The sequence below is a fragment of the Bombina bombina genome, chromosome 2 (genome assembly GCF_027579735.1).
Source record: "Bombina bombina isolate aBomBom1 chromosome 2, aBomBom1.pri, whole genome shotgun sequence".
Classification (NCBI taxonomy): domain Eukaryota; kingdom Metazoa; phylum Chordata; class Amphibia; order Anura; family Bombinatoridae; genus Bombina; species Bombina bombina.
In genome coordinates this window covers 907577004-907591153 of record NC_069500.1, presented here as the reverse complement: position 1 = coordinate 907591153, position 14150 = coordinate 907577004, and the positions used below count along the sequence as shown (strand labels likewise).

Sequence of the window (14150 nt, the reverse complement as noted above, 5' to 3'; positions counted from 1 at the left end):
TGTAAGTATATTTGGCAGACAGAAGCATATACTAATATGCCATGAAAGAGTGGACTTAAGTGGTTGGATGTGCACCAAAATATCTTTTGTTGTTTTGTTATTTACATTTAGCCACAATCAGCAAGCACTACCCAAGTGCTGAACCAAAAATAGGCCGGCTCCTAAGCTTACATTCCTGCTTTTCAAATAAAGATACCAATAGAACAAAGAAAAATGGTAATAGGAGTAAATAAGAAAGTTGCTTAAAGTGAAGGTCAATTTAAAGCGACAGTAAAGTCATAATTAGACATTTGTGATTCCGACACAACGGTTGATTCAGATAGAGCATGCAATTTTAAAGTGAAGGTCAATTTTCATCAATGAGTGTCCGGTTTTTAAAAATACTTTTAAAAACAGGGGCACTTTCATTGATGAAAATTAACATTGCACTGGATTTGTAGAAATACCTTTTACTTCTGCAAAACCGAATCGCCAATCCCCCTCCTTCTTCTTCCTGCTGTAGACCACAGCAATGACGAAACTGGCTTCCTCCAATCACAGGCAGGCATCACGAGCTGGACGCTCTGGGGTGCAAGCCATGATTGGAGGAAGCTGGTTTTGTCATTTCTGACGTCAGTACAGAGGAACTGAGGCTGAGATCAGCGATCCGGCTTTGCAGAAGTAAAAGGTAAGTCATTCTACAAATCCGGTGCAATGTAAATTTTCATCAATGAAAGTGCCCCTGTTTTTAAAAACATTTTTAAAAACCGGGCACTCATTGATGAAAATTGACCTTCACTTTAAAATTGCATGCTCTATCTGAATCAACCGTTGTGTCGGAATCACAAATGTCTAATTATGACTTTACTGTCGCTTTAAATACACTTTGAACTCTTTGAACACATAAATAAACAGTGTGATCTTACCACAGATAAGTGATTTTTGACAATTCTCTTACAGAAAGTTATGGCATATTTTTCAAGCTAATCTAAATTACGTCAGATTAGACATGGGCATTCTTTTGTGAATCAGTGCTTATTTACAAACCAATACCAAATGGCACTTTTTAAATAATCAGCTAATTACCAAATGGGTGAATCAGCAAAAATTAGTTCACTCCTTCACTCATTTGTTAAATAATAATCATAATAATAAAAAATATCTCTCTCTATATATGTCTTTTTATAAAGATAAAAGAATCAAAAGTGTGAATAATCAAATCTGAAATAATTTTTTTCAAGATTTTAGACAAAAGTTTAAACCCTAAAATGCTAAGTGCTCACAGCCTGGAATCATACCGTTAAATATCAATTTCATCTGCAGCTTGTATATGTCAAAATGTAATCACAGTATTGTGACAGGAAACTGTCACCTGTAAAAACTCTTATATATTGCACATGACAAGATAGCAGAATCTCATCGCCAGCAAACTAGGACAGTCATCACTCCATCATGCACAGAGAGTCTTCAGATCAGGCAATATATTTATTACTATTTAACTGTCTGTATGGAAGATGATTAAATCCTTTTTGATTCTTTGTCTTGTAAAACATTTTTATGTTATGATTGATAGGATTAATCTCAATTATCTATAAATGTTTTCAATTATAGTTGGAATGAAATAAAGTGGAACTTTTAAATCTCCCATATGTTTGATTGTGTAAAAAATAATTATATATATATATATACACATATATATATACATACAGTATATAAATATGTATATATAAATGTGTGTGTGGTGTGTGTATATATATATATATATGTGTATATATAAGTACCTATTTTTCTACTGTATGTATGTGTGTGTGTGTGTGTGTATATATATATATATATAATCAAAAAATTGCAGGAGGGCACTCTCACTTCAAATTTCAGCTGCCTGGGTGCATGTAATAAATTCCTGTGGACTAGACACAGACACTAACATACATACACGCAGGGCTAGACACAGACACTCACATACATGCAGGGCTAGACACAGACACTCACATACATACCTGCAGGGCTAGACACAGATACAGACAAACATACATGCAGGGCTAAACACAAACACTCACACATATATATACACAGAGCTAGACACAGATACTTACATATACATACAGGCAGGGCTAGAGACAGACCCTCATACATACATACAGGGCTAGACATTGACATGCAGGGCTAGACACAGACACTCGCACAGTTACAGACACTCACAAATACATACACGCAGAGCTAGTCACAGTCACTCACAAATACACACACGCAGGGCTAGACACAGACACTCACAAATACATACACGCAGAGTTAGACACACATACATACATGCAGGGCAAGACACAGACACTGACAAATACATACACACAGGGCTAGACACAGACATTTACAAATACATACACGCAGAGCTAGACACAGACACACATACATACATGGCTAGACACATACACTCACACATACATACATACATACATACACGCAGGGCCAGACACTCACACACACATACATGTAGGGCTAGACACAGTCACTCACAAATACATACACGCAGAGCTAGTTACAGTCACTCACAAATACACACACGCAGGGCTAGACACAGACACTCACAAATACATACACGCAGAGCTAGATACAGACACACATACATACATACAGGGCATGACACAGACACTAACAAATACATACATGCAGGGCTAGACACAGACACTCACTCACACATACATAAATACACGCATGGCTAGACACAGACACTCACACATACATACACGCAAGGCCAGACACTCACAGACACATACATGTAGGGCTAGACACAGACACTCACACATACATAGACGCAGGCTAGACACCGACACTCACACACACACATACATGCAGGGCTTTACACAGACACACACACATATACATACACGCAGGGCTAGATACAAACACTCACACATACATACACGCAGGGCTAGACACAGACACACATACATACACGCTGGGCTAGACACAGACACTCACACAAACATACACGCAGGGCTAGATACAAACACTCACACATACATACACGCAGGGCTAGACACAGACACACATACATACACGCTGGGCTAGACACAGACACTCACACATACATACACGCAGGGCTAGACACAGACACTCACACAAACATACACGCAGGCTAGACACAGACACTCACACACACATGCATGCAGGGCTTTAAACAGACACTCACACACACATACATGGAGGGCTAGACACAGACACTCACACATATATACACGGAGGGCTTGACACAGACACTCACACATACATACACACGCAGGGCTAGACACAGACACTCACATAAATACATACACGCAGGGCTAGACACACACACATACATACATGCAGGGCTAGGCATAGACACTCACTTACATATACGCAGGGCTAGACACAGACACATACATACATGCACGGCTAGATACAGACACATACATACACGTAGAGCTAGACACAGACACACATACATACATACACGCAGAGGTAGACACATACATGCAGACAAACACACACTTTCTGTGGGAAATCTTGTTATTAAAATAAATAATCTAAATCATTGCTACTCCTGAGCTCACCTAGGTTTGCTTTTTAACAAAGCATACCAAGAGATCTGCTTTTCTTCAAGAGAAATTGATAATAATCTAACATTGCCACACTGGTTCTGCTTTGTAGGTGCAGTTTGATGAAAGAGAAGACACCAAAACGTGTAATATCATTATCAGCGATGACCAGGTGTATGAGAACATTGAGGAGTTTACGGTGGAGCTCAGTATGCCGGCTTATGCTTTGTTAGGAAATATCACTAAAGCAACTGTCAACATAAATGATACTGAAGACGAGCCAACTCTGCAGTTCGATAAAAAGATATATCGCGTAAAAGAGAGCGCTGGTTTACTTTCAGCACCCATTGAAAGAAAAGGTTTGTGAATATCGTATTAGTTATATGCTCAATGTATATTATAACAACCTCGCAACCTTTTATATATGTTATTAAGGGGACATTAAATATGAGATATATATATATATATCACGGTAGCAATATCCAGCCACTTGTAATCTCAGGTTATTTATTGCGCGCCCCCAAAAGGCAAATTTGCCTGTTTGCCCACTGTGCAGCATGTATGACGGTCAGGTTTCTGTACTCCACAGAATGCCCTCCAGTCTTAAAGAGTAACATTACAGGAAAAAGAGATAAAATCAATAATGATAAGTGCAGTGCAAAGTTTTTCTTTTTAAATGATGTATAATTACAACTTTGTATGGTGTATTAAATATTTTTTTCTGTTCTTTTGAGAACAGCATTGAAATAGATCTGCATACAAAATAAATGTTAAATTATGTAGCACTGTTGTTTTGTTAGCACAATTTATAAGGTTTGGCAAGCTAAAAGCATTTCATGTAAAGGCCAGTTAGGGTTAGATGTAAATAAGCTTATTTTCTGAGCTAAGCAATCAGTATGTAGAATGTTGCAGGGTAAGATAAATGTCACCATAGTTAAGTATGATGGAGGAAATTTACCCTCATTTGGAACCATCTATGTTTAATAGCAAATGGAGGCAAATGAATTCATTGATGTATTATACAATGCTTTATTTTGTGTGTTTATATGTGTAAATATAGATATACATGTTAAAATGTGTTTTGAATACAAATATTTTACATTCCAATGTTGTTCACTTAGAGGAAAATGTTCTTTGTTTTTTAAATATATATCTATATCTATATATATATATATATATATATATATATTACAAAAACTGTATATATATATATATATATATATATATATATATATATATATATATTATATACAGTGGGGCAAAAAAGTATTTGGTCAGCCACCAATTGTGCAAGTTCTCCCACTGAAAAAGATGAGAGAGGCCTGTAATTTTCATCATAGGTATACCTCAACTATGAGAGACAAAATGTGGAAACAAATCCAGACAATCACATTGTCTGATTTGGAAAAAAAATATTTGCAAATTATGGTGGAAAATAAGTATTTGGTCAATATCAAAAGTTCATCTCAATACTTTGTTATATATCCTTTGTTGGCAATGACAGAGGTCAAACGTTTTCTGTAAGTCTTCACAAGGTTGTCACACACTGTTGCTGGTGTGTTGGCCCATTCCTGCATGCAGATCTCCTCTAGAGCAGTGATGTTTTGGGGCTGTCGCTGGGCAACTCGGAGTTTCAACTCCCTCCAAAGGTTTTCTATGGGGTTGAGATCTGGAGACTGGCTAGGCCACTGCAGGACCTTGAAATGCTTCTTACGAAGCCACTACTTCATTGCCCGGGCGGTGTGTTTGGGATCATTGTCATGCTTAAAGACCCAGCCACGTTTCATCTTCAATGCCCTTGCTGATGGAAGGAGGTTTGCACTCAAAATCTCACGATACATGGCCCCATTCATTCTTTCATGTACACGGATCAGTCGTCCTGTTCCCTTTGCAGAGAAACAGCCCCAAAGCATGATGTTGCCACCCCCATGCTTCACAGTAGGTATGGTCTTCTTTGGTTGCAACTCAGAATTCTCTCTGCTCTAAACACGACGAGTTGTGTTTCTACCAAACAGTTCTACTTTGGTTTCATCTGACCATATGACATTCTCCCAATCCACTTCTGGATCATCCAAATGCTCTCTAGCATACTTCAGACAGGCCCGGACATGTACTGGCTTAAGCAGGGGGACATGTCTGGCACTGCAGAATCTGAGTCCCTGGCGGCGTAGTGTGTTACTGATGGTAGCCTTTGTTACGTTGGTCCCAGCTCTCTGCAGGTCATTCACTAGGTCCCCCCGTGTGGTTCTGGGATGTTTGCTCACCATTCTTGTGATCATTTTGACCCCACGGGGTGAGATCTTGCGTGGAGCCCCAGATCGAGGGAGATTATCAGTGGTCTTGTATGTCTTCCATTTTCTAATTATTGCTCCCACAGTTGATTTCTTCACACCAAGCTGCTTGCCTTTTGCAGATTCAGTCTTCCCAGCCTGGTGCAGGTCTACAATTTTGTTTCTGGTGTCCTTTGACAACTCTTTGGTCTTCACAATAGTGGAGTTTGGAGTGTGACTGTTTGAGGTTGTGGACAGGTGTCTTTTATACTGATAACAAGTTCAAACAGGTGCCATTAATACAGGTAATGAGTGGAGGACAGAGGAGCCTCTTAAAGGAGAAGATACAGGTATGTGAGAGCCAGAAATCTTGCTTGTTTGTAGGTGACCAAATACTTATTTTCCACCATAATATGCAAATAAATTCTTTCCAAATCAGACAATGTGATTGTCTGGATTTGTTTCCAAATTTTGTCTCTCATAGTTGAGGTATACCTATGATGAAAATTACAGGCCTCTCTCATTTTCTTAAGTGGGAAAACTTGCACAATTGGTGGCTGACTAAATACTTTTTTGCCCCACTGTATATATAAAATTAATATTTAAAATTAAAGGAACATTTTCTTCATTGGATTTTAAAATATATATAACTACATTCGTCTTTAACGCTGTTGGTCTAATTCGGTGTCGGATTAGCACTAAGCAATACGTGTTAGTTTTTTTTATATACAGCGTGCCCCATAGATGTTAGTGTGCATCGGACTTTCGCTTGCTTGCAAACTTTTTACTTTCAACTTGTAATACGTGCGCAATCCTGGTCGCATTAAAACATTACTTTGAGCCTAGTTGGAACGCTTAAAGGGACAGTTTACTCAAAAAATTTCTCCCCTTTAATTTGTTCCCAATGATCCACTTTACCTGCTGGAGTGTATTAAATTGTTTACAAGTAGCTCCTTTACCCTTATATTGGCATTTGAAATAGTTAATTTAGCATGTGGTATCCCCACCTATTCTGAAAGTTTGTGGCCGCGCGTACCAGCTATAGATAAGCTTTGTAAACACAGCCAGCAGAAGAAATTACAATCCCAGTAGGATATAGCAGAGATAAGGTAATAAAATGTTGATTTTCCATTGTTCTCTCAAAGTATTGGTGATTGTTTTAAGGACATATATAAGATAAAGAAGCAGGTATATGTGCACAATGTGATACAGTAATGAGATCTGATTATACCTACAAGCTCAACCTATTTTATTAGGTTGTGGCTTCAAAACACAAAATCAGAGCTTTAATATACACAAATAAACCTTAAAAAGCTAATTTTCATACATTTTTTACTCTGCAGTTGGTAAAAAAAGCAATTGTAAACACATTAAGGGAAAAACTATTTTACAGTATACTGTCCCTTTAAGAAAAAGTTAGTTAGCGCTCCACTTTTAATCTGGCCCTGTGTGTTTTCCACAAACAAAAATGTATTAAAAGTATGTTAAATGTTTGTTGGCTGCCATCTTGTGGTAACTTGCTGAATTACCGTCAGCATATTTTTCCTGGCACGGTGTGTTTATTCCTAGTATATCTGATTTCAGAAACATCAATGAAAATCGTTCTGGTTATTAACTCACTTTTAAACACTGGACAATATATATGGTTAGTCAGAGCTAAAGGCCGAGTGTGTTATGAAATTATGTTTATCTTTTATTTTGGGACATTTCATTAAAATTGTATGGATGGAATTACTTATGTGTTTATACAGGTAGCCCTCAGTTTACGCCTGGGGTTAGGTTCCAGAAGGAATGGTTGTAAATCGAAACCGTTGTAAATTGAAACCCAGTTTATAATGTAAGTCAATGGGAAGTGAGGGAGTTAGGTTCCAAACCACTCTCAAAATTGTCATAAGTAACACCTAATACATTATTTTTAAAGCTTTGAAATGAAAACTTTAAATGCTAAACAGCATTATAAACCTAATAAAATAATCACACAACACAGAATATATAATTAAACTAAGTTAAATTAACACATTTTTTTGCTAAACAGCATTATAAACCTAATAAAATAATCACACAACACAGACTTCACTTCCAATCTGGACTGATTTATAGACAGGAAGATCTTGTTCCTTTGAAATCTGCTCGATAGCTCAGGTCTGGTTAAACTGATTAATTTCAGCTTGCTTGGCTTTGCTGCAACACAAGTGGACAGCTCCACCTACTGGCTATTTTAATAAAGGCACTGCTTCTCAATGCTTTTCAATAGCAGTCACATGACTGGGAAAAAAAGGTTGTTATTCTGAAACTATCAAGATAAATAAATAATAATGAAAAATAAAAGCAAAATACATTCTCATATTCACTAAAGTTCTGATTGGATTGAAACTTGCAATGTCTTTGCTAGGTCTGTGTAAAAGTCTCTGGTTTACTAAAGCTTTGTCTGTTTGTGGTGCAAACAAATATTTCTTCTCAGAAAAAGAAAAACAAAGGTTACTACAAATAACAAAATTATTGCCAATACGAAAGTTGACAGTATCTCACTGTGTTGTTATTCCAGGTGATTCAGGAAGCATTGTATCTGCTATTTGCTACACGGTGCCAAAATCCGCCAAGGGCAGCAGCCTATACGCATTAGAATCAGGTTCTGATTTCAAGTCCAGGGCAATGTCCAATGAAAACAGAGTCATTTTTGGTCCTGGAGTTACCATGTCGACTTGTGATGTGAAACTGGTTGATGACAGTGAGTATGAAGATGAGGAGGAATTTGAGATAGCTTTAGCTGATACGTCTCAGAACGCAAGGATTGGAAACATCGCTTCAGCCAAAGTGGTGATAGAAGGACCAAATGATGCTTCCACTGTCTTCTTGGGAAACGAGACATTTACCGTTAGTGAAGATGCAGGTAAACGATATTGTATATTCACCAATATACTCACCATCTTGTTTTTAGGAGCTAGAGAGGATGTACCCTGATATTCTCCATTTATTCCCACAAATACTCACATTCTGTGTCTATACTTCCTCTACTTTACCACTGTCTCTCACGTAAATGCGTGTTTTGTTTTACATATTTGTTATTGAGTAAAATATAGTTCTTAGCCAAAATGGTGATTGATTCAGGGGCTGCAGATACCAAGGGAAATGGTTTAACTAGCGCTGGTTTAAAATAAAGTATTTTTCTATGTAGCATCCAGAGGTCTCTAGTGTTCCACAAATAATAGCTATGAAATGGTAGTTTGATTCTGCAGTCATTCCCTCCTAGTGCGCACTGGCTTATAATAATAATAATATAAGACAGCCCGGATACATTTCACTGCAGAAAGAAACATGATTTGTGTGGGTAACTCACAGAGAACGTACTGTAATTGAAGTTAAATTCAACGAGCCAATTCAAAAGTGTAAAAATGGATTTAGCACAGAGATAATAAATAACTCAGCATTGAAAGGGTAATTGTAGTTTGCTTTGTAATATATCTACAATAAAAAATAAAGTCTGCTTTATTCCTTTTTAACTAAGAAATTGGCATTTAGTACAAACGCTCAGTGCTGATCTTGCAGCACAAGAATCTTCTGATTGGTGCGTTTTTACTGTGCACTTGTGTGCCTTTAAATAAAGCTCTAAAGGTCAGTACCAGTGGGATGAGCAAACACTGCTGGGTTTAGATATATATATATATTTTTTAAACTGCAATAAAACGGTATGTTGTGGCTTTGCTCTCCAGTAGTACTATTTACTTTATGTTTGAGATTAAACGGTAGAACTACTTAGATTTTTCTTATTATATGGTGTGGCCTTTTACAGGAACTATTGAGATACCTGTTATCCGTAATGGCCCAGACCTCTCTGTTCCCACATCAGTGTGGTGCGCCACTCGTCCTTCAGACCCACCCTCTGCCACGCCTGGAATTGACTACATCCCCAGCTCCAAAAAAATTGAATTCAGGCCAGGGAAAACGGTAGAGGTAATGTATCAATCTGTAATTGCTATGAAACAGAATATATATATATATATATATATATATATATATATATATATGTACCTGTATATATATATATATATATATATATATAATGATATATGTATATATCGTTTATATACAGGGAGTGCAGAATTATTAGGCAAGTTGTATTTTTGAGGATTAATTTTATTATTGAACAACAACCATGTTCTCAATGAACCCAAAAAACTCATTAATATCAAAGCTGAATATTTTTGGAAGTAGTTTTTAGTTTGTTTTTAGTTTTATCTATTTTAGGGGGATATCTGTGTGTGCAGGTGACTATTACTGTGCATAATTATTAGGCAACTTAACAAAAAACAAATATATACCCATTTCAATTATTTATTTTTACCAGTGAAACCAATATAACATCTCAACATTCACAAATATACATTTCTGACATTCAAAAACAAAACAAAAACAAATCAGTGACCAATATAGCCACCTTTCTTTGCAAGGACACTCAAAAGCCTGCCATCCATGGATTCTGTCAGTGTTTTGATCTGTTCACCATCAACATTGCGTGCAGCAGCAACCACAGCCTCCCAGACACTGTTCAGAAAGGTGTACTGTTTTCCCTCCTTGTAAATCTCACATTTGATGATGGACCACAGGTTCTCAATGGGGTTCAGATCAGGTGAACAAGGAGGCCATGTCATTAGATTTTCTTCTTTTATACCCTTTCTTGCCAGCCACGCTGTGGAGTACTTGGACGCGTGTGATGGAGCATTGTCCTGCATGAAAATCATGTTTTTCTTGAAGGATGCAGACTTCTTCCTGTACCACTGCTTGAAGAAGGTGTCTTCCAGAAACTGGCAGTAGGACTGGGAGTTGAGCTTGACTCCATCCTCAACCCAAAAAGGCCCCACAAGTTCATCTTTGATGATACCAGCCCAAACCAGTACTCCACCTTGCTGGCGTCTGAGTCGGACTGGAGCTCTCTGCCCTTTACCAATCCAGCCACGGGCCCATCCATCTGGCCCATCAAGACTCACTCTCATTTCATCAGTCCATAAAACCTTAGAAAAATCAGTCTTGAGATATTTCTTGGCCCAGTCTTGACGTTTCAGCTTGTGTGTCTTGTTCAGTGGTGGTCGTCTTTCAGCATTTCTTACCTTGGCCATGTCTCTGAGTATTGCACACCTTGTGCTTTTGGGCACTCCAGTGATGTTGCAGCTCTGAAATATGGCCAAACTGGTGGCAAGTGGCATCTTGGCAGCTGCACGCTTGACTTTTCTCAGTTCATGGGCAGTTATTTTGCGCCTTGGTTTTTCCACACGCTTCTTGCAACCCTGTTGACTATTTTGAATGAAACGCTTGATTGTTCGATGATCACGCTTCAGAAGCTTTGCAATTTTAAGAGTGCTGCATCCCTCTGCAAGATATCTCACTATTTTTTACTTTTCTGAGCCTGTCAAGTCCTTCTTTTGACCCATTTTGCCAAAGGAAAGGAAGTTGCCTAATAATTATGCACACCTGATATAGGGTGTTGATGTCATTAGACCACACCCCTTCTCATTACAGAGATGCACATCACCTAATATGCTTAATTGGTAGTAGGCTTTCGAGCCTATACAGCTTGGAGTAAGACAACATGCATAAAGAGGATGATGTGGTCAAAATACTCATTTGCCTAATAATTCTGCACTCCCTGTATGTATATATCGTTTATAGCTTTTATATATGTATATATCATTTATGGTTGTTTATGGATATGGATTTTACTTGTGAGTCAATTATCCACCTAAAAACATATTCTGGTCTGTTTCAAATGGTTATTTCTTGGCAGGTTAAATATATAAGAAATAGAAAAGAATTTCAAACAGAAAACAAAGCCATGTTTTCTGCAGAATATATCTTAAACACAGAGAAACTTACCTGCAGTATACCAGTTTGGTCCTCCATAAAAAGTCCAGCCCTGAGATTCTGGATAATCCTCCCCTGAATGAGTTACATGGCAAACCCAGATGTACGTTTAGGCCGTTTGTAGTCCTTGTCAGTAAGGTGCAGCAATATCCCTCTAGGCACATAGAGAAACAGGTCAATGTCTGGTCTCCTGCTATCACCCTTAGGAAGACTTATCCCCAAGGGTTATAATCAGCATGCTTAAGGGGACATTAAACACTAAATAAATGCTAGATAGAATGATGCATTCAAAGAAAAGTTTAGTCTAGGAATAACATGTAGATTCATTTTTTTTAAATGTCATTAGCTGTTTAAAGGGACACTGAACCCAATTTTTTTTCTTTCGTTATTCAGATAGAACATGCAATTTTAAGCAACTTTCTAATTTACTCCTATTATCAATTTTTCTTCGTTCTCTTGCTATCTTTATTTAAAAAAGAAGGCATCTAAGCTTTTTTATTGATTCAGACTCTGGACAGCACTTTTTTTATTGGTGGATGAATTTATCCACCAATCAGCAAGAACAACCCAGGTTGTTCACCAAAAATGGGCCGGCATCTAAACGTACATTTTTGCATTTCAAATAAAGATACCAAGAGAATGAAGAAAATTTGATAATAGGAGTAAATTAGAAAGTTGCTTAAAATGTCATGCTCTAACTGAATCACAAAAGAAAAGATTTGGGTTCAGTGTCCCTTTAAATATTGAGAAAATAAGTGTAAATTTTCAGTGTCTATAAAACAAAGCTGCCATGTTGTAACTTAGGTTACCTTCTCTGCTGTGGCCAACTAGGGACAGTTATAAAAAGGTCACTAGAGTGTGCAGCCAACGAACAGTCTTCAGAACTTCCATTTCTAACATGAACTGAAAAGCTCACAATTTCAGAATGGAATTACAGGAAAATGAGACAAAATAAATAATGAAAGTATATTTCAGAGTTTTTTTATATATACAATTTATCTTTTTTTATTACCATCTCAAAGTGTTTATTGTCCCTTTAAATGGACATTAAACTGCTGTGCACAACTACAAAAGAATAGTAACTTCTCACTATGCTATTGCATTTCATTCTGTTTCTGCAGCATTTTTCAAATCCGTTCTCTTATTTTAATAGCTTAAAGGTGCCAGATACCTCTTTGTACTGGTGACAGCCATCTTGGAGCTCAGGTATTGTCACAGACAGTGACAGAATTTGTGCACAGTAATATTGTCCACTTTTTACAGCTGTATAATGTGCTTCAGGTTAGTGTGCATGATACATCATGTGAGCTTTACATTTTTTTACACAGCTTTACAGTTACACAAAATATATTTATAAAAGCACTAAACAATAATATAGATCAATGCAACCACAGCACAAATGTACAGCTCCTGTTTTGTATAATGCACCCTAACCTGAAACACAGTATACAGCTGTAAATAAATAAATAAAGCTTATTTCACAGGCTGTGAGATACCTGTGCTTCAACATGGCAGCCCCCAGTAAAAAGAGGCGGAGCTCCAGTATCTGGCACAGTGAGAAGTTACTAGAGTAGTTGTGCCCAGCAGTTTAATGTCCCTTTAACAAGGAAACAAACGGCTTGTCCTATAGCCAGTTACCCACGGACTGCCAGACACGTCCACTGTCCACCAGACATGCCCACAAACCTGCCCACTATCCATCCACGACCTTGACTCTAGACACGGCCCCGCTCACATTCCCGCCCAACCTCCTGAGTCCCCAGCTACAGATGTGAAGAGGTATGACTTTGTGCATGATTATATCTTTTACAGAAAGCTTTCCTGCAGTATATCAGTCGACCCCCTGCCGAAAATAAACACAGTACAGCCAAATAACGCGGCAACTCCTCTCTGAATGAGAGACATGGCAAACCCCACACATAACTTTTTTCATGCTTACACTATCCAAATGGACAAACTCTTAACGGGTTGGGAATAAAAACATTGTATATCAAACCAGTGTGATTAAGGATGTTTCTTTCTTCCTGTATAGCATTGTACTCTGACTATAATGGATGATACTCAGCACCCTGTGATTGAAGGTTTAGAGACATTTGTGGTTTTCCTCAGCTCAGCACAAGGAGCAGAACTTACCAAACCATTTCAAGCAATGGTAGCGATTAATGATACTTTCCAGGATGGTAAGTCACATGATCATAATCTCATATTTGTTTTAAAGGGTCATGAAATTTAAACGTAAAGGGATATGAAACCCAAATGTTTTCTTTCATGATTGAGATAGAGAGGCCTATTTATCAAATGTCTGTCGGACCTGATCCGACAGTGCGGATCAGGTCCGACAGACATCGCTGAATGCGGAGAGCTATACGCTCTCCGTATTCAGCATTGCACCAGCAGCTCTTGTGAGCCGCTGGTGCAACGCCGCCCCCTGCAGACTCACGGCCAATCAGCCTCCAGCAGGGGGTGTCAATCAACCCGATCATACTCG

At 37.9% G+C, this 14150-nt stretch overlaps 1 protein-coding gene across 1 annotated transcript in view; it reads left to right on the top strand.

Annotated features, from left to right (window-relative positions):
• The window catches only part of FRAS1 (Fraser extracellular matrix complex subunit 1), an 868578-nt gene that overhangs the window by 808918 nt on the left and 45510 nt on the right, over positions 1-14150 (top strand). Inside the window, 4 exon segments of the mRNA XM_053703296.1 lie at positions 3649-3895; positions 8352-8696; positions 9597-9757; positions 13695-13842. Coding sequence (XP_053559271.1) covers positions 3649-3895; positions 8352-8696; positions 9597-9757; positions 13695-13842 — 901 coding nt within the window.